The sequence below is a fragment of the Pantherophis guttatus genome, chromosome 16, assembly GCF_059756535.1.
Source record: "Pantherophis guttatus breed Tessera chromosome 16, ASM5975653v1, whole genome shotgun sequence".
Classification (NCBI taxonomy): Eukaryota; Metazoa; Chordata; class Lepidosauria; order Squamata; family Colubridae; genus Pantherophis; species Pantherophis guttatus.
This window is the reverse complement of record NC_142078.1, coordinates 9,055,709-9,076,421: the sequence shown is the minus strand read 5'-3', so window position 1 is coordinate 9,076,421 and position 20,713 is coordinate 9,055,709. Positions and strand designations below refer to the sequence as shown.

The 20,713-nt window shown below is 45.0% G+C and overlaps 1 protein-coding gene across 1 annotated transcript in view; it reads right to left on the bottom strand.

The window, feature by feature from the left end:
* Nucleotides 1-20,713, bottom strand: part of TNFSF15 (TNF superfamily member 15) — a 38,441-nt gene that overhangs the window by 7,973 nt on the left and 9,755 nt on the right. The window contains exons 2-3 of the mRNA XM_034424624.3: nt 17,998-18,320; nt 3,380-3,443 (exon numbers count right to left, since the gene is read on the bottom strand). Coding sequence (XP_034280515.2) covers nt 3,380-3,443; nt 17,998-18,320 — 387 coding nt within the window. The remainder of the gene's footprint in view (nt 1-3,379; nt 3,444-17,997; nt 18,321-20,713) is intronic.

The following is a 20,713-nucleotide window of genomic DNA, read 5'->3' as shown; positions in this document are numbered from 1 at the left end:
TGGGTGAAGAAGGAGAGGGCAAAAGTTGGCTTGAAACTCAACATTAAGAAAACTAAGATCATGGTATCCTGCCCTCTCCATTCCTGGCAAATAGATGGGGAAGAAATGGAGGTAGTGACAGATTTTATTTTCCTGGGCTCTAAGATCACTGAAGATGGGGACCGCAGCCAAGAAATTAAAAGATGCTTGCTCCTGGGGAGGAAAGCCATGGCAAATCTAGACACCATACTAAAAAGCAGAGACATCACCCTGCCAACAAAAGTGCGTATAGTCAAGGTGATGGTTATCCCAGTTGCAATGGATGGCTGTGAAAGTTGGACCATAAAGAAGGCTGAGCGTCAAAGAATTGAGGCCTTTGAACGATGGTGCTGGAGAAGACTCCTGCGAGTCCCTTGGACTGCAAGGCGATCCAACCGGTCAGTCCTAAAGGAGATCGACCCTGACTGCTCTTTAGAAGGCCAGATCCTGAAGAGGAAACTCAAATCCTTTGGATACCTAATGAGAAGGAAGGACTCCCTGGAGAAGAGCCTAATGCTGGGAACGACTGAGGGCAAAAGAAGAAGGGGACGTCAGAGAACGAGATGGTTGGATGGAATCACTGAAGCAGTCGGCATGAGCTTAAATGGACTCCAGAGGATGGTAGAGGGCAGGAAGGCCTGGAGGAACATTGTCCATTGAGTCGCGATGAGTCGGACGATACGACTTCGCAACTAACAACAACAAAATACCCATCTATTTCACTGCTGATTCTGGATGGCGAAGGACAATCGATTAAGAAAAAATAAATGAGAGGAGAGAAGTTCAAAGGCAATGTTAGAAAGTATTACTTCACAGAAAGAGCAGTGGAAACTTGGAGCCGGCTTCCAGGGTCAAATCTAATCTAATCCTCAAATCTCAAAGTTGGAAGTTGACTTTCCTTCCATATCTTGTAAGAAAACTAAACCGTGGTCTCAAATCACAAGACATTTAGCCAAGATAAATGTCTCCATGCTGAGCCGTCAGTTTTGCCATCTCAGTTGAGAATACCATGCATACCATGAGGTATTCTACTCTGGAATTTTAATTTCAAAAAATGCCGGTTACTCAGCCCCTAGAGCTCAAATATTTAATTTCCAGGGCGGTTCTTGCACAAAACCACAACAAAAATTCTTCCTGGCCATAAAACATCTTCTGATGGATCTGTGGGCAGCTTCACTTCCTTAATAGCTTCCAAAGAATAATCTTCCACTTCTCCTCACATCCTATGTTGTGTAATTTGCCCAGAGTTACCTATTGGTAAGACGGGCGGCATATAAATTTAATCAATCAATCAATCTCTCTTTGCCAAACTGCACACCAAAACAACTAGACACAAGGGCAGTTTTTTCCCCGAATGCCATCACTCTGCTTAACAACTAATTCCCACAATACTGTCAAATAATTTACTAAGACTGTATTACTATTCTTCTTCTCTTCCTTACTAATATCTATCTCTTCCCACTTATTACTATAACCATGTTGCTTGTATCTTTCAATTTATATTGTTTTTATTTGTTTCCTAGTACGATTTGATAGCTTATTATTAGCCTTGACTCTCACTAAGTGTTGTATCTTTTTATTCTTGATGAATGTGTTTTATTCTCCTTATGTACACTGAGAGTATGTACACCAAAGACAAATTCCTTGTGTGTCCAATCACACTTGTCCAATAAAGAATTCTATTCTATTCTATTCTATTCTATTCTATTCTATTCTATTCTATTCTATTCTATTCCATTCCATTCCATTCCATTCCATTCCATTCTATTTTCCTGCAGTGATCCCAGATACATTCTTATAGAATAACATAGTTGGACGTCTTCTAATCCAACTCCCTGTTCAAGCAAGACACCCTATGCCATTCCGGACAAAATGTTTGTCCAATCTTTTCTTTTAAAACATCCAATGTTGGAGCATTCTGGAAGCAAGTCCTTCCACTGATTAATTGTTCTAAATTTCTCCTTAGTTCCAGGTTGCTTCTCTCCTTGATCAGTTTCCATCCCTTGCTTCTTTGTCCTGCCTTCAGGTGCTTTGGAAAATAGGTGCTTTGTGACAGCCTCTCAAATATTGGAAGTCTGCTATCATGTCACCCCAGCCCTTCTTTTCACTAGTTAGTTAGTTTACTTTATTGTCATTGCACCTCGTACAACGAAATTAAATGCCATCTTCAGTGTACATTATAACTATAAAAAGGATAGCTGGATAGCTCTGCAGACAAAGGCACTGTAATTTAACATCAGCTGTCTGCAATTAAAGTAAGTTCGAATCTCACCAAGGCTCAAGGTTGACTCAGCCTTCCATCCTTTCTAAGGTAGGTAAATTGAGGACCCAGTTTGTGGGGGCAATAAGCTGACTTTGTATAAAATATACAAAAGGATGAAGGCTATTGCTTAACGCACTGTAAGCTGCCCTGAGTCTCCGGAGAAGGGCGGCATATAAATCAAATTAAAAAAAATAAAATAAAAAATAAAACACAACCACACATCCTTCACATTCTATGCAATTGAACTGAAAACCACTGATACGGAATTAATATTACACTACTATGCGGTAGAATTCAGTATAGTTACTGCCCTGGGATAGAAGCTGTTTTTCAGCCTATTTGTCCTTGTTTTTATTGTCCTGTACCGTCTTCCAGATGGTAATAGTTCCAAAAAAAAGGGGTGTCCAGGATGTGATGGATCTTTAAGAATGTTTTGAACTTTCTTAAGGCAGCGGGAGCTATAAAGCTCTTCCAAGGAAGGCAGAGGTCAATCAATGATCCTCTGGGCAATGACGTTGACCCTCTGGAGCCCTGTCCTATCTGCCACTGTGCAGTTGGCAAACCATACGCGGGTGCAGTAAGTTAAAATACTCTCTATGGCAGGGGTCTCCAACCTTGGGCAACTTTAAGACTTGTGGACTTCAATTCCCAGAATTCTAGGAGTTGAAGTCCACAAGTCTGTCCGAGGAATTCTGGGAGCCCACAAGTCTGGCTGAGGAGACTGAAGAGAAGAACTCTGGGAGTTGAAGTCCACAAGTCTTAAAGTTGCCAAAGCTGGAGACCCTTGCTCTATGGTGCAGCGGTAGAAGGTCACCAGCAGTTTTTCATTCAGTTGTTGTTTCCTGAGAAGTCTCAGGTAGTATAATCTCTACAACTGTTCTTCCTATGTTTGAGCCTCCAGTCCCCTAATCATCTTGCTTGCTCTTCTCTGCACTCTTTCTAGACTCTCGACATCTTTTTTACACCGTGGTGATCAAAATTGGATGCAATGTCCCAAGTGTATAAATAAAGCGGTACTAACATTACTGCCCTAAGGGTCCCCCCCCGTTAGAAACCAGAAGTCAAGGGACAGTGATGCACAGCAAAGGGTAAACTCACCAGAGTTGTTGCAAAGTGGATTCCCATGCTGTTTTTGGGCAGCGGGCATCCTTTCCATCGGGATCTGCAAAACAGGAAGCAGAGACACGTGACAGGTTAAAAGCAAAAGGGGCCAGATGCTTCTCCAGACAAAATCTGTCTGCTCGGATCCTCGATATTTCTCTGGCCAAACAAAATCCAGACGTTGACTCATGCCGGCCCCCACCCAGACCTCATTACTGAATTGAAAAATCTTGAAGTTAGTTTTCCCCCCTCTCTTCCAGACAGACAGACAGATATGACAACATCAACAATTTGGGAAAGTAAACCAAAGGTCAAAGATGTTCAGGAAATGGAAAGGATTTGAGGCCCTTGTCTCGGGCTCTGAGGGGAGGTAGCAAGCTTGCCCATTGCTAGGATCCATTGAACTTGTTCTTTTCTCATTATTTGGAGTGTAAAAGAAAGCCATTTGTAGAACAGAATAGAATAGAATAGAAGGGAAGGGAAGGGAAAGGAAGGGTTCGAAGGGACCTTGGAGATCTTTTAGTCCAACCTCCTGCTCTGGCAGGAAACTCTATACCACTTCAGACAAATGGTTATCCAACATCTTCTTAAAAACTTCCAAGGTTGGAGCATTCACAACTTCTGAAGGCCAGTTGTTGCACTGGTTAATTGTTCTCACTGTCAGGAAATTTCTCCTTGGTTCTAGGTTGCTTCTCTCCTTGATTAATTTCCACCCATTGCTTCTTGTCCTGCCCTCAGGTGCTTTGGAGAACAGTTTGACTCCCTCTTCTTTGGGGCAGCCCCTGAGATATTGGAACACTGCTATCCTGTCTCCCCTAGTCCTTTTTTTCATTAAACTAGACATACCCCAGTTTAGACATAGCAAAACTAAACTAGACATAGCAATGGAAGAGAGTATTTGTAGCTGAGGGTTGAAGGTCCTTGATGCTCTATGACAGGGATGACTAACCTTTTCTGGACCAAATGCCCAAAGTGCAAGCATGCATGCAAATGCGCCCAAATCCCCAAAATGCAATGCACACGAGGCCCCCCCATGCGCCCTGCCCCCCCCCGGGCATGCGTGGCAGAGACCCGAAGATCAGCTGGCCAGCAGGAGGCACACACACATGCACAGTGGACCTGAACTTGGGTGACGACTCACATGCCATCAGAGAGGGCGCTGTGTGCCACCTCTGGCACACATGCCATAGGTTCGCCATCACAGCTCTATGAGCTTCGTAGTTTTCTTGAAGATGTTTCATTACCGAACTGAATAACATCATCAGTGGTAGTAGGAACATAGAGCAAAGTCTACTCCTTTCTAGCACTGATGATGTTACCTAGTTGGTTCATGAAACATCTGCAAGAAAACCACCAAGCTGAGAGAGCATCAAGGACCCCATCGTTCTCCTTCTCCTTCTTTCCTCCTCCCCTCCTTTCCTCCTCCACAAAACCCACTCCTTCTAGCACTGATGATGTTCCCTAGTTGGGTCATGCAAGAAACCCACCAAGCTCAGAGAACATCAAAGTCCTCCCGGGAAAAATAGCATGTTTCACTAATCTGAAGCAACTGAACTGTCAAGTAAAATATTTTGGATTAATTTCAGTGTTTATGGATCTAAAATAGACATTTTGGTCAAAGATTGCCGCTCGAACACTTTTATGTTTTATGGAGAGAAAAAAATATAATTCTGCTGTCCATATCCAGTAGACAGCAGAATCAACATTCTGTCCTACAGAAAGGAATCTCACTGTGGTTAAATTCTTTTGCATAGAGGGAATATCCGGGAACTATTATCTCCCAGCCTACGCAAACAAAGGGATTTGGGGTGTGGTGCTATAGAAAGAGTGAGGCTAAAATTTGTTTGGTATATAAGTCCAACTCACAGCAGAATGAACTAGAGTCCTGCTGAAGGGAATCAAATCTTCATCACTTCCAACATTCTGATCACCCCTATTCCTTAATACCGGATATGGGTCTCTGCGGATTTTACTTCGCTAGTCATTGGCAACTATAGGGAGCGCTGTTTCCTTCCCACCAGTGGTACCTATTGTGGTACCTATTTATCTACTCACATTTGCATGCTTTCGAACTGCTAGGTTGGCAGGAGCTGGGACGAGGATGGGAGCTCACCCCATCGCATGGCACTCGGGTCTTGAACCTGGGCTTTTCCAGCTGACAAGCTCAGCGTCTTAACTGTTTGAGCCACCGCGCCACCAACATCAAAATCCACATGCCCATTTGTCCAAAGTTTTCTTCCCTTTGTGACAGCGGCTTCCATTTTTCCAGCTATTCTAAAGGAGCTGGAGCTGTCTCTATTGGTGTTTCAGAGGGTAATTGGCAACTCCAAATCTCAACCAACAAATGCTCTGTCTTGCACATTGGTGAAAAAAAATCAAAACACAAAATACAAGCTGGGCAGACATGACCTTGTAGACAACCCTCACTCTGTAAAGGACCTTGGAGTATTCATCTCAAACGATCTAAGTGCCAAAGCCCACTGTAACAGCATTGGCAAAAAAGCATTAAAAGTTGTTAACCTAATCTTGCGTAGCTTCTTCTCTGGTAATATTGTACTACTAATGAGAGCATACAAAACCTTTGCTAGATCAATTCTTGAATACAACTCATCTGTCTGGAACCCACACTGCATATCGGACATTAATATAATTGAGAGAGTCCAGAGATATTTCACGAGAAGAGTCCTCCACTCCTCTACCCGCAATACAATTCCTTATGCCATCAAACTTGAAATTTTGGGCTTAGACAACTTTGCCTCTGGAAAAAACTAGAAGCATTTGAAATGTGGATTTACAGACAGCTGTTACGTATAAGCTGGGTTGACAAAATCATAAATGATGAGGTGATAAGGTCGGAAAGCCAAGGAAAAATCATCAAAATCCTTAAAAAGTGAAAGTTAGAATATTTTTGGACATGTGATGCGACACCCGGAAAAATACGGCATCCTTCACTTAATCTTCCAAGGAAAGATTGAAGGCAAATGAGGTCCAGGCAGAAGAAGAACATCATGGCTTCAAAGTCGAAGGGACCGGTTTGGACAAAACTCAGCAGCAGTTTTTCATGTGGCTGCGGATAAAAATAGGTTCGCCGACATGATCGCCGATGCCCGTTGACGGATACGGCAGAAGAAGAAGAAGAAGAATACAATTTGTGGCTAACGCATAATGTTGCTTGCTTGGTTTGGGCTCTGTCCAGGGTGTCAATCCAATCATTATTTGTAAACTATGTTTTGTAGCTTAATGCCTCTATGTATTATTCAGCAATCTGTGGTTTAGTCTTCCATAATGCATAAACTGAGACAATGTCTAGAGACGGTGTCCCACGTCCTGGCAGACTTCATTTTTCAAATCATCCCCATTGTCTGGATTGATCCCTCGAAGTTCAGGAAATGCTAGCAGATCTCCTGGAATTATTGTCTGATGTAAGCTTGACATCTGCTGCTTGTAAATAATGATTTACAGTTAAACACGATCTACGAGGCCACTTTGAGATGAACGGAGGAGCAACGTTTCACTGATTGCCTTGGAGTCAGCCTTTCAAATATAAAAAGGCTGAGTCACAAAGCAAAGCAACATCCTTGCGGTAGAAAAACGAGAAGGGCAGGCGGGGAAAAGAAAAAAGAAAAGCAAAGTTCAGAATAACTTCCTGAGGGAAGTTAAAATAAATTAAAAGTTTGTGAGGGAGGTCTCGGGAGACTTGAATAATTATTCTGCTAAGTACTGTTCACCACGCTAAAGGATGACAGTGGAGATTCTTATTCATCCAAGTCACAGTTGTGTCAAAGATGCTTTTTCGAGAGGCGACTGCACTTTTCTTGGTTTCGCCACCACGGCTCTTTCGAGAAGCGTTTGGACAGCCATTTGTCTAGGATGGCATCAGGTCTCCTGCTTGAGCAGGGGCATGGACTAGAAGACCTCCAAGGTCCCTTCCATGATCCTTTTGGGAATGCACATTATGAAAAACGTGCCAACGCTCAAACAAGAGTCTGAGATTGGAACTCATGAGGGTAAAGTCCCTTTTATTGGAGGTTGGACAGACATTTGCAGGGGTGTCAAACCAGTGGTGAAATCAAAATTGTTTTACTACCGGTTCTGTGGGTGTGGCTTGATGGGCGTAGCATGGCTCAGTGGACGTGGCTTGGTGGGCATGGCAGGGAAAGGATACTGCAAAATCCCCATTCCCTCCCCACTCTGGGGCCTGCCAGAGGTGGTATTTGTTGGTTCTCCGAACTACTCAAAATTTCCGCTACCGGTTCTCCAGAACCTGTCAGAACCAGCTGGATTTCAGCCCTGTGTCAAACTCAATTTCATTGAGGGCCATATGAGGGCTGTGGCTGACCTTGGGGGGCTGGGTGGGCATGGCCAACTGGGTGGGTGTGGCCGGTTTGACGCCACTCTCCAAACTGCTGGCATGTTTCCTTTTTGCACTGGGTAGACCGGGCCAAAGCGATGTGGGCTGGCCCCTTACATTTTCCAGGATGGCCCTGTGGGCTGGATCCGATCACATCGCGGGCCACATCCAGTGATGGGATTCAGCCGGTTCTGTCCGGATCGTGCGAACCGGTAGCGGCAACTGCGGGAGGCTCCACCCACTCGCCCGGATGTAATGCGTGACTACTGAGCATGCACAGAAGGCTGCATGCATGTGCAGTGGTGGCGCGTGTGGTCACATTTGCGAACCGGTAGAGAAGAGAAGGGAATCCCACGTCTGGCCGCATCTGCTCCGCGCGTCTTGTGTTTCACATCCCTGATGTTTGCGATCAAACAAATGATTCATGACTGTTCTGCCCCAGCTACGGACCTCAAAGAACACAGCACACCCAAAGTCTGTACAAAACTTAAATTTACTAAAATAACTCAGTCTTTTCCAAACAAAGGCTGTTAAGAAAGTTTCTTAACAGCCTACAAGAAACCAAAGATAAAGTAATCACAATCTTACTAAGGTTGGCAGAAAGCCCAGAAGCAATTTGCAGAGAATCCAGACGTGAAGGAGAATGAACTAAAGTTGTTCCCTACAATTTGCTTCAGTTGGCATTCTTCCTTAAATAGGCTAAGGGAGTGGCCAATTAGCCCCAAGCCTTATTCTCGAGGAGACCTCCTCCTGAGGTGCCACATCTGCCTTTTGGCAGCTCTGCGCACCTGTGCATCGAGAAGAGATTCCTCCTCTTTGTCCTCTTCACTCAAGGGAGCTTCTGAAGGCCCTGGCTGAATCCCCGCCTCTGGCACCACATCTTCTCCAGCCTCGTCATTGTCTGACGCAAATGCCAACTGCCCAGGCTGCTGGCACAGCACCACACCAGCCTCCTCACTGTCAGAATCAGCTACAATCCACACAGCCGCTGACGGGCCACAACAATGACAGCAGCCTCGGGAATAACAGGCCATTAAAACTAGCTGGTGTTCGAAGAAATTGGGTCAAGAGAAAGCAAGATATTGTGGCCTATCAGAAGTGAATGTTCCCTTCCCCTATGTCTTCATTTCTTACTTCTTCTTCTTTCCCCCTCTCCAATTATCCTTTCTTTTCCCCCTCTCTTTTTTTCCTTTTTTTAAGGGGAAGAAAAATAAAGTAACAGATGGAAGACCACGATGAAATAATGCTTAAAAATGATTAGATATCTATATGTTGTATGTTGTGTAAGTGTCATATATGTGTTATAATAAAATTATATTTCTTTTTAATAAAAGAAGTGAATGTTCCCTTATCAGCTGCACAGCTAACCCTTCGTGCAGTGAATAGCCACGCCCCGTTCACATTCCAATGATAAAGTCCAGATAGCAAAAATAAACACTGCCCTGTTCCTTTGGAAGCATTTTATTGGCCGTCTACGAATGGACGATCAGGTTTGTTTTATGGTTAAGTTCCCTTCCTTCCTGCCCCTGTTGTGATTTTATTTGCCGGTTCCTCGTGGTTTGATGGTTTCAAGCTCAGGAGGCACAGCCCTTTATGGGAAGTTTGCAAGGAGAATATTAAGGATAAATATTCAGGATATTTTTTTTCTCTTGCACACGTTCCTAGAAAGTGCTTTCCAGGAATTTCAAACCCACCCCCCGGTTTTAAGTAAATTCTTCAACAAGCTTCTCAACACTTCAGGAAGAGGTGGGGATGTTAGTGGGTTACAATAACTCAGCCAATAAATGACTCATTTTGGCTGCTCTCTGCATCCTCAACAGTTAAATGTGGGTTTTTGGTACTCTCTGAGCTTGCTTGTTTTCTTCTGACATTTTATTACTCAGCTACTATATCATCATCATCAGTGCTAGAAGAACTCTATTTAAATAGAGAGCAAACCAGGGGTGAAATGCTCCCGGTTCGGACCGGATCGGGCGATCCGGTAGTGATTGTGGCAGGTAGTTTGGAGAACCTGTAGCGATGGCGGCGCGAGGCTCATCCACTCACCTGGATGTCATTACTTCCTGGTTTAACCAAGAAGTAATGTGTTTGTCACCCTTTGTGCATGCACAGAAGATTTTGCACGTGCACAGAGGGTCTGCGCACACATGTGATGCATGTGTGCACGCAAGTGAAGCGAGTGCATGCACACGGCGTGTGCCCCTCCGAACCAGTAAGGGAGGTAAGTAGATTTCACCCCTGGAGCAAACCCATTCCTTTCTAGCACTGATGATGTTCCCTAGTTGGGTCATGAAACATCTGCAAGAAAATCACCAAGCTGAGAGAGCACCAAGGACCTCACAGTCCTCCTCCTCCTCCCCTACTCCACAAACCCCACTCCTTTCTAGCACTGATGTTATTCCCTAGATGGGTCATGAAATGTCCACAAGAAAACCACCAAACTCAGAGAACATCAAGGACCCCACAGACATCTCCTCCTCCTCCTCCTCCTCCTCCTCCTCCTCCTCCTCCTCCTCTTCCTCCTCCTCCTCTCCACAAATCCCATTCCCTTCTATCATTGTTGATGTTCCCTAGTTGGGTCATTAAACATCTGCAAGAAAACCACCAAGCTTAGAGAGCAACAAGGACCCCACAGTCAATCCTAAACTACAGTTATTCTCTTCTATTGATATCGTAATTAAATCCCTCCATTTATTTGAAGGAAGTATTTCCCCTCCCCCCCTTGCATACTACACAAATAATAACCGAACCATCATGGAAAGCACAAATATCACTTTGCAAATTGTGGCCACCCATCTCAAAGCCAAGATAATTCACTCGGAGAGAATTAGCCTGAAATAAGTACAATTCAACAAAAGTCCCCATGCATTAAATTTTGCTTCTCGTTTTGTTCTATCATTCTCTGATCTTTATTCCTCTCTTTTATGACCAAGTTGTTTCATTAGTGACAATTAATTTGTAGCAGGAATCTCTGCGTTTGTTCCTAGACTACCATCTCTATAATCCCTGCTTCTTGAGGGTGTTTTTTCTCCCCAGTGATGTTGGAGAACCAGTGATTTTTGGAAGGTCAGAGCCCTTTAGATCAGGGGTGTCAAACTCAAGGGTGCTTACATCTGACCCGTGGGGCAGATCTGGAAACAGCAAAGGACCGGCCTGTGGTGCCTCTGTTAGCGAAAATTCACGCACTGAATACAGTGAATCCACTGAATACAGTGAATACTGATACTGAATACAGTGAATCCACTGAATACAGTGAATACTGATACTGAATACAGTGAATCCACTGAATACAGTGAATACTGATATTGAATACAGTGAATCCACTGAACAGTGAATACTGAATACAGTGAATCCACGGAATACAGTGAATACTGATACTGAATAAAGTGAATCCACTGAATACAGTGAATACTGAATACTGATACTGAATACAGTGAATCCACTGAATACAGTGAATATGAATACAGTGAATACTGAATACAGTGAATCCATTGAATACAGTGAATACTGATACTGAATACAGTGAATCCACAGAATACAGTGAATATGAATACAGTGAATACTGAATACAGTGAATCCACTGAATACAGTGAATACTGAATACAGTGAATACTGAATGCAGTGAATCCACACTGAATATCGGACATTAATACAATGGAGGGAGTCCAGAGGTATTTCACGAGAAGAGTCCTCCACTCCTCTGCTCACAACAGAATCCCTTATGCCACCAGGCTTGAGATTTTGGGCTTGGACAACCTAGAACTACGCCGCCTTCAGTCTGACCTAAGCGTAGTACACAAAATTGTCTGCTACAACATCCTACCTGTCAGTGAATACTTCAGCTTCAAACGAAACAATACACGGGCAAACAATAGATACAAACTTAAGGTAAACCGCTCCAAACTCGATTGCAGAAAGTACGACTTCAGCAACAGAGTGGTCAATGCCTGGAATGCACTACCTGACTCAGTTGTTACATCCTCAAAGCCCCACAGCTTCAACCTTAAACTGTCTACCGTGGAACTCACCCCATTCCTAAGAGGTCTGTAAGGGGGCGTGCATAAGTGCACCAGTATGCCTATCGTTCCTCTCCTACTGTCCCCATTTATTCATACTCATTTTCTGTGTTCATGTCCATGTTTATACTTATACCTGTTTTCTTGTATGTTTGACAAACTAAAAAAAAAAGAAAAAAAAAGAAAATGGAGTTCGGGGGCCAGTTTTCGGCTGCGACACCCTCCTGCAGCCTTCTGCCAATGACTGCGGGCAGCCCCCCCCACCCCCGAGCTCCATGTTTGCTGGCAGAGGGCTATCAAAACAAACTAAAAAGGAAAACATAAGGAGCAATGTTTCCTCTTTTGCATTTGAGCATCCAAGAAGGGCCAGGAAAGGAGAAGAAAGAGGAAAAACAAAGAAAAAGAAGGGAAGATGGGAAGAGAGCAAGGGAGGAGAAAGAAAGAAAGAGGGGAAGGAAGAAGAAAGGAGAATGAAGAGGGAAGGAAAAAGAAGGAAGGAAGGAAGGAAGGAAGGAAGGAAGGAAGGAAGGAAGGAAGGAAGGAAGGAAGGGGAAAAGGAAGAACAATTGCAATAGCTCTCAGCAATAAACTCAGGGGAGTCCTTCCCTCCCACAGGTGCCCCTGACACGAGTGACATCGAGCTGGCCATGCCCGTTATGGCCACCCCACCCCCTAGCCATGCCCCCCACCGTCCCTCCAAGGTCAAACACAACCCTCAACGAAATCGACCTTGACACCCCTGCTTTAGATGGAGAACAGTTGTGAAGGCCTCGTAGAGTACAGCATGTTAGCTCAATGGTGCAGAAGTTGAATTGCGGATGATGCAACAGATTAGAAATTACCCTGCATTACACATCATTTCGGAAACAGAAGGTTACAACCCTTGGCAAACATCCAGCTGGGACGGGTCCAACATTTATAACAACAGCAGCATGGCTTTTACGATCAACACTCTGAACTGGCCGAATGCCACAGCAGATGTTGAGGCAAAACATCGATGCGCCTTTCAGCTGTTAGGCGAACAGCCCAAAATATAGAGAGGACTGAAAGATTCAACCGCACACTTGGTAGGTCCAGCGATTGAAATCAGCATCTTGGTAATGTCGGAGGCTGTAGCCCTAGTCTATCAGCTGCACTGATGATGTCACCTAGTTTGGTAATGAAATATCTGCAAGAAAGCAACCGGATTCAGAGAGCCCCACAGTCCTTCTCCTTCTCCTTCTCCTTCTCCTTCTCCTTCTCCTTCTCCTTCTCCCACTCCTCCTCCATCTCCTTCTCCCTCTTCAACTCCCTCTCCCTTTCCAACTCCCTCTCCTTCTCCTTCTCCCTCTCCTTTTCCAACTCCTTCTCCCACTCCCACTCCTCCATCTCCATCTCCTCCTCCCTCTCCCTCTCCCTCTAGGTTTATGGTTTAGGTTTATTTGATTTGTATACCGCCCTACTCCCGAAGGACTCAGGGTGGTGAACAGCCAACAATAAAATACATAAATACACAAAATTTAAAAACCCGATAAAATCAAATTAAATTATTTGGCCCAGACAAATTAAAATGCCCCAATAATTTAAAAACAGATTAAAATTTATGTATTTAAAAAGGGAAGAGATCAGGCCAAGCCCGCTTGATGGAATAAAAAGGTCTTCACAGCACGGCGGAAGGAGCGCAGATCCGGGATCCTCCGTATCTCCGGGGGGAGCTCATTCCAGATGGTAGGTGCCCCCACAGACAAGGCTCTCCCCCTAGGGGCCGCCAGTCGACACTGTTTGGCTTCTCCTTCTCCATCTCCTTTTCCAACTCCCACTCCCCACTACTACTCCTCCCTCTCCCTTTCCAACTCCCTCTCCAGCTCCTTCTCCAATTCCCCCTCCCTCTCCCCCTCCTCCTCTCTCCCACTCCCACTCCCACTCCTCCTTCTCCTTTCCATCTCTTATCACTCCTTTTCCAACACCCTCTCCCTCTCCAACTCCTCCTCCTCCTCCTCCTCCTCCTCTTCCTCCACAAATCCCTAACACTGACGAGACTACATAATTGGGTAATGAAACGTCTGCAAGAAAGCCACCGAGCTTTGAGAGAGCCTCAAGGACCCTGCAGCCTATCAGCGTTTACTTTTCAAAATAGGCATGGCTAGCTCACTGACGCTTTTCACTTCTCTCCAGCTATTCTCCTGCCGAACATTGTAAAATTTAATTTCCTTTGGGGCGAGGGATGGAACGATTAGCAAGCGAACACACAAACATGTGCAAGTAAAAATGAAGGGGTAGAGTAGAGGACACGTGACACAGCAAAACAACAGCTGACCAACTGTATGTGATGCATATTTTGGTGAACTTAAACACAACAGCATTTCGTAGTTTCCCTGTTCAGCATTTGGCAGACGGAAGCATGAAATAACTTCTTGCAACCGGCTGCCTCCTTTTTTTTTTTGCAGAGTGGAAAACTACATATCCATTCTAGTGAAGGAGGAAATGAGATCACAGGAAATCATCCATCAAAGGGAGATCCTTCAATACTTTACGGCAGCAGGGAAGACGTCTCTGAATCTCTCTTGGGAAAAAGAAAAAAAAAACCTGGTATATTTTGGAAACTTGGAAGTTCAAAACCACAGCTGGTGCTCTGGCAATATACCAGTTTGGTTCGGGGCCAAAATTCTACTCCACTGCTACAATTCCAGCAATGCATCACACCACCATACAGAAGATTGTGCTTGGAATCAAGGAGCTCCGAGTTCCAATTGCTTTCCAAATTGTTCATTCGAGATGCTTTAAGCCACTTCTACGTACAGATTAACAGAGTTGGAAGGGACCTTGTAGGTCATCTAATCCAACCGCTCCCCCGCCCAATCAGACCCTACACTATTTCTGACAGATGGCAGTCCAGTCTCTTCTTGAAAGCCTCCAGTGATGAAGCTCCCACAACTTCTGTTCCATGGGTTGATTGCTCCCACTGTCACAAAATTTCTCCTTATTTCTACGTTGAATCTCTCCTTGTTCAGTTTCCATCCATTATTTCTTGTTTGGCCTTCAGGTGCTTTGGAGAATAGCTTGACCCCCTTCCTCTCTGTGGCAGCCCCTCAAATATTGGAAGATGCTCTCCTGTCTCCCCTGGTCCTTCTCTTCACTAGACTAGCCATGCCCAGTTCCTGCAACCATTCATGGTATGTTTTAGCCTCCAGCCCCCTAATCTTCTAACTTGGTTTAATTTACAGACATTTTTGATTTTGGAACCATATTAATAACTGGGAAGGATTCAGTAGAGGGATAAAATGTCAAATCCAGTCTCAACATCTGGCTGACCTTGCAGTGAACCATAATAATAATCCATCAAAGGGATCTAAGGATATTCTTAGACTCACAGGACTGGAAGGGCCCTGGGGGGTCTTCTAGTCCAACCCCTGCCCAAGGCAGGAGACTTCAAATCATCCTGGACAAGTGGTTGTCTATCAACAATTTATCAGCTATCAGTTACTATCAACCATAGTAGTAATCTGATGGATTACTTTGATTGTGGCAGCCAGTGTGTGCTCTGGTTGCATCTCAACAACTTAAGAACTTCTTGGTCTGGCTGTTATTCAAATGGATGGGCTCCAATCCAGTTGAAGTAGTCCGAGTTTGGGAAGTGAAGAAAACTAGCAGGAGAAAAGCAAGAGAAGGGGAATGGGGCTTCCGACCACATTTGGACACAAGACCCTTCATTTTCCTTCTTCCTTTTGTAGATCCCTGTAGGAGAACTTAGCTCAATGGCTTTTCCCATCTTCCAAGCAATCCCTTCCTTTTCCTCATTTTGTCCTTCCTTTTTTCTTGTCCCACCAACCAGCCGGTCTGATGGAGTTCTTGGGCGTGGCAGAAATGGGCAACCACTGGGTTGAACTTCAGAGTCTTCCTCAAGGGTCCTTCCTATTCCCCAACCCAACACATGACCAACAGGGTCTTCCCTTCCATACGTTTCTCTGAAGAGATGGGAAACATCTGTCCAGAACAGTATAGGATCTCTTGCCATGGGCAGAGGGGGTTGGACTAGAAGACCTCCATGTTCCCTTCCAATCTAATGATTGTATGTCAAGGGAGATTCTCAACCATCCAGCAACCAAGATGAGGAGGGGACTGGAGACTCAAACATATGATGAACGGTTGCAGGAACTGGGCATGGCTGGTCTAGTGAAGAGAAGGACCAGGGGAGACAGGATAGCCGTCTTCCAATATTTGAGGGGCTGCCACAGAGAGGAGGAAGGGGGTCAAGCTATTTTCCAAGGGACCCGAAGGCCAGACAAGGAACAATGGATGGAAACTGAACAAGGAGAGATTCAACCTGAAATAAGGAGACATTTTCTGACACTGAGAGCAATCAACCCATGGAACAGAAGTTGTGGGAGCTTTCAAGAAGAAATTGGACTGCCACCTGTCAGAAATGGTATCAGGTCTCTTGCTTGGGCGGAGTGGGGGTGGGTGGGTTGGGCTAGATGACCTCCAAGGTCCCTTCTGTTAATCTGTTAAAGATCTGTTAATGGTTATCCCAATGGTACTTCCTCCCCCCCTCCCCCGTTTTCCAAAGGCTACTGGACTTTGTTCTTTTTCCTTGAAGACGTTTTGGCTTCTCCTTCAGAGAAGCAACTTCTTCAGCTCCTTTCCAGTTCTGTTCTGAAAAACTGAAGAAGCTTCTCAAGATGAGAAGCGACACATCTTCAACTGGGTTGTAGGGGTGGGTGGGTGGAAGTCTAGTTGCCTTTTGAAAGAAAAGCACCTTTTGGCACAACCTTGGGTTGCACGTTCTACATTCCTCCCTTACTACAAGGATTAAGCCTAGACTAGACTAGAATAGAATAGAATAGTTCACCGCCCTGAGTGCACCACCCTGAGTCCACTAGGAGAAGGGCGGTATATAAATTGAATAAAATAAATAAATAAATAAAATAAATAAGAATAGAACAGAACAGAACAGAACAGAACAGGAATAGAATCATCAGTGATGGGATTCAGCCAGTTCGCACCGAACCGGTTGATAACTTTCTGAGCAGTTTGGTGAACTGGTTGTTGGAAGAAATCATTAAGGCAGAGAACCGGTTGTTAAATTATTTGAATCCCAATAATAATAATAATAATAATAATAATAATAATAATAATAATAGACCACCTGATCAGTGGGTGCAGCAAAATTTCACAAACTGACTACCTACAACGCCATGACCGTGTTGCTAAAATCATTCACTGGAAATTGTGCCAGAAGTTTGGATTTGAGTACAGCAAAAACCACTGGGAACATCAGGTTGAGAAAGTTTTAGAGAATGAGAAACTCAAGATCTTGTGGGACTTTAGGATTCAGACTGACAGGCACTTGGTCCACAACACACCTGACATAACAATAGTTGAAAAGAAAAAAGGATGGTTCATTGACATTGCAATACCTGGTGATGCACGAATTGAAGATAAGCAGCAAGAAAAAATCACAAAGTACCGGGACTTACAAATTGAAGTTGAGCGACTGTGGAAAAAGAAATCGTGTGTTGTCCCGATTGTAATTGGAGCCCTCGGAGCAATACCCAAAGGGCTACCCCGCTATTTAGAAATTCTAAATTTGCCGGATTTGAACATTTTGACTCTACAAAAAACCACCTTACTCGGAACAGTTTACATCCTCCGACGATACCTGAACAGTTCCTAGGTCCTTGGTTAGGACTCGAGCTGCTGAGCTATTAACCAGCCTCAAAGGCTGTGAATCTCACTAAAGATTAACCAATAAATAATAATAATAATAATAATAATAATAATAATAATAATAATAATAAACAACCATCTTACTCGGAACAGCTTACATCCTCCGACGATACCTTAACAGTTCCTAGGTCCTTGGTTAGGACTCGAGCTGCTGAGCTATTAACCAGCCTCAAAGTCTGTGAATCTCACTAAAGATTAAATAATAATAATAATAATAATAAACAACCATCTTACTCGGAACAGCTTACATCCTCCGACGATACCTTAACAGTTCCTAGGTCCTTGGTTAGGACTCGAGCTGCTGAGCTATTAACCAGCCCCAAAGGCTGTGAATCTCACTAAAGATTAAATAATAATAATAATAATAATAATAATAATAATAATAATAATAATAATATAAAAACAACTTGATAGCTGCACTATGCTTCCAAGGCAAGGCGCGCACATCCACTCCATCCTCGCCAGCTGGGAAAGCCCAGGAGGCTCTTTCCAAGCACATCTGGAAGAAGCGAGGCGCAAAGCCAAGCCAAGCCGTTCCTTACCTCCTCGGCTTTTTCGACAGCCTTGGCTCGTATCAAGTAGAGCACCGGCAGAGCCAAAAGGAACATCCCCAGGAATCCCAGCCCGCACAGGCAGCGCAGCGCTTCGACCTCGCGTTTCTTGCAACAGCGGCCGCACCTGTTGCAGCCGCCGCCGCCGCCGCTTCTTCCCGACGCGCTTCTCAGCTCCCCGAATGGCATGATGATGACTTCCACGCGCCGAAGGGAGATGCCCCAAAGGACCACAGAGATGTGGCTCACGGGCTTGGAAACCCCTGTTATAAAGAGGCTGAAATTGGGCAGGCGGGCAGGCAGGCTGGCCCATCCTCCCGGAGCCACGGATTGTGGGGGTGGAACCACGCCTCGTAGTATTCTCCCCGGCCGGGTTTATGTTGCCGCACCTACTCTCTTTGGAGAGACACTGGGGAGGTGGGGGGGGGCGGCTTTGGAAAGAACTCAGCCTCTGGAGAGAAGTGGGGGGGTGTTTTTTTTAAAAAAAAGGAGGTTTCGCGTGCCTTTTCCTTGCTGTAGGGTGAAACTGGCCAAAGAGGAACCGAAAGGAAAGTCCCCGTTGCGAAGGGCGGGGAAAGACCGGAAAGAGGAGAGTTAAAGATCTGGAGTGGTGAGAAACGGGACCAAAAACATAAACAAAAAAAAACAAAACAAAACAAAACAAAAAAAACCAAAAAAACCAGACCAGAAAGCGGTGGCATGGGTAGCCTCCCGTTTTTGGAGAAGCGCAATTGCGCCTCCTTGCCGGATTTAACACAAGGGACGCGGTGGCTCGCCGGGTTAAGAGGCTCAGTGGGTAAAGGCGCCGGATTGCACAGATGAACGGAGTTGGGAAGGGACCTTGGAGGTCGTCTACCCCGATCCCCCTCCTCTCAAGCAGGAGACCCTACAACGTTTCTGAAACATCTCTAATTGAAAAGCCTCCAGGGATGAAGCTCCCACAATTTCTGTAGGCAACTTCTGTGTTCCATGGGTTGATTGTTCTCAACTGTCAGAAAAAAAAATTTCTCCTTATTTCCAGGTTGAATCAATCAGTAGAGAATAGAGCTGGAAGGGACCTTGGAGGTCATCTAGTCCAACCCCCCCCCCACTCAAGCAGGAGACCCTACTACACCATTTCTGACAGAGGGCAGTCCAGTCTCTTCTTGAAAGCCTCCAGGGATGAAGCTCCCACAACTTCTGGTGGCAACTTCTGTTCAATGGGTTGGTTGTTCTCGCTGTCAGAAAATTTCTCCTTACTTCTAGGTTGAATCTCTCCTTGGTCAGTTTCCATCCATTATTACTTGTCTGGCATTTGGGTGCTTTGGAAAATAGTTTGACCCCCTTCCTCCTCTCTATGGCAACCCCTCAAATATTGGAAGACTGCTATCCTGTCTCCCCTGGTCCTTCTGTCAGAAAATTCCTCCTTATTTCTAGCTTGAATCTCTCCTTGATCAGTTTCCATCCGTTATTCCTTGTCTGGCCTTCAGGTGCTTTGGAGAATAGCTTGACTCCCTCCTCTCTGTGGCAGCCCCTCAAATATTGGAACCCTGCTATCATGTCTCCCCTGGTCCTTCTCTTCACTCGACTAGTCATGCCCAGTTCCTGCAACCATTCATTTTTATAACAATCTCAACCAGGGTATTTCTAGTTCGGCGTAAACAGCATAAGCATTAGATCGTATTGGCCTGCTAACTGGCATCCTGGGGTTTACTCACAGTCACCTACATCAGAATAACAGAGTTGGAAGGGTTCTTGGAGGTCTTCTAGTCCCCTCCAAAAGCAGGAGACTCTATAGCATTTCAGACAAATGGCTGTCCAGTCTCTTAAAAGGCTCTAATGTTGGAACACCCACAAAACTTCTCGAGGCACGCCTTTCCACTGGTTAATTGTTCTAACCCTCAGGAAAATTCTCCTAGGTTAGTTTTTCCTTTAGTTTCCATTAGTTTCTTGTCTTGCCTTCTGGTGCTTTGGGGAAATAGGTCGACCCCTTCGTCTTTGTAGGAGCCCCACAAATACTGGAAGGCTGTTATCATGTCACCCCTAGCTTTTCCTTTCACTAGACTTTTTGTTGTTGTTGTTAGTTGCAAAGTCGTGTCTGACCCATCGTGACCTCATGGACCACGTTCCTCCAGGCCTTCCTGTCCTCTACCATCCTCTGGAGTCCATTTAAGCTCACGCTGACTGCTTCAGTGACTCCATCCGGCCACCTCATTCTCTGTCATCTCCTTCTTCTTTTGCCGTCAATCTTTCCCAGCATTAGGCTCTTCTCCAGGGAGTCTGTCAACTTGCAAAGCTTTCAAGTTGCCATGAGCAGGAGGGAGGGAGAACTGAAGTGAATTCCATACATTCTTTCTGACCGCAATCAGAAGGAGGGTGTTAGGTTTCACAGCCAGCCAAGGTGGTTAATTGGAGAATGTGATTTATGACATGGCCAGAGAGGAGGGGAGAGACAGGGTCATAGGGGAACGTAAATCTACGTGGGATCAGTCCTAACTGCCTCTGAGTATTGCCGGAATGTTGCTCCTAATAAAATACTATATTTCCTTTGAAGTTTGGATCATGGCTCATGAATTAATTAGGGCATCTTTCGGAAACTTGACGAGTCCTTCCTTCTCACTAAGTGGCCAAAGTATTTGAGTTTCCTCTTCAGGATCTGGCCTTCTAAAGAGCAGTCGGGGTTGATCTCCTCTAGGACTGACCGGTTGGATGGCCTTGCAGTCCAAGG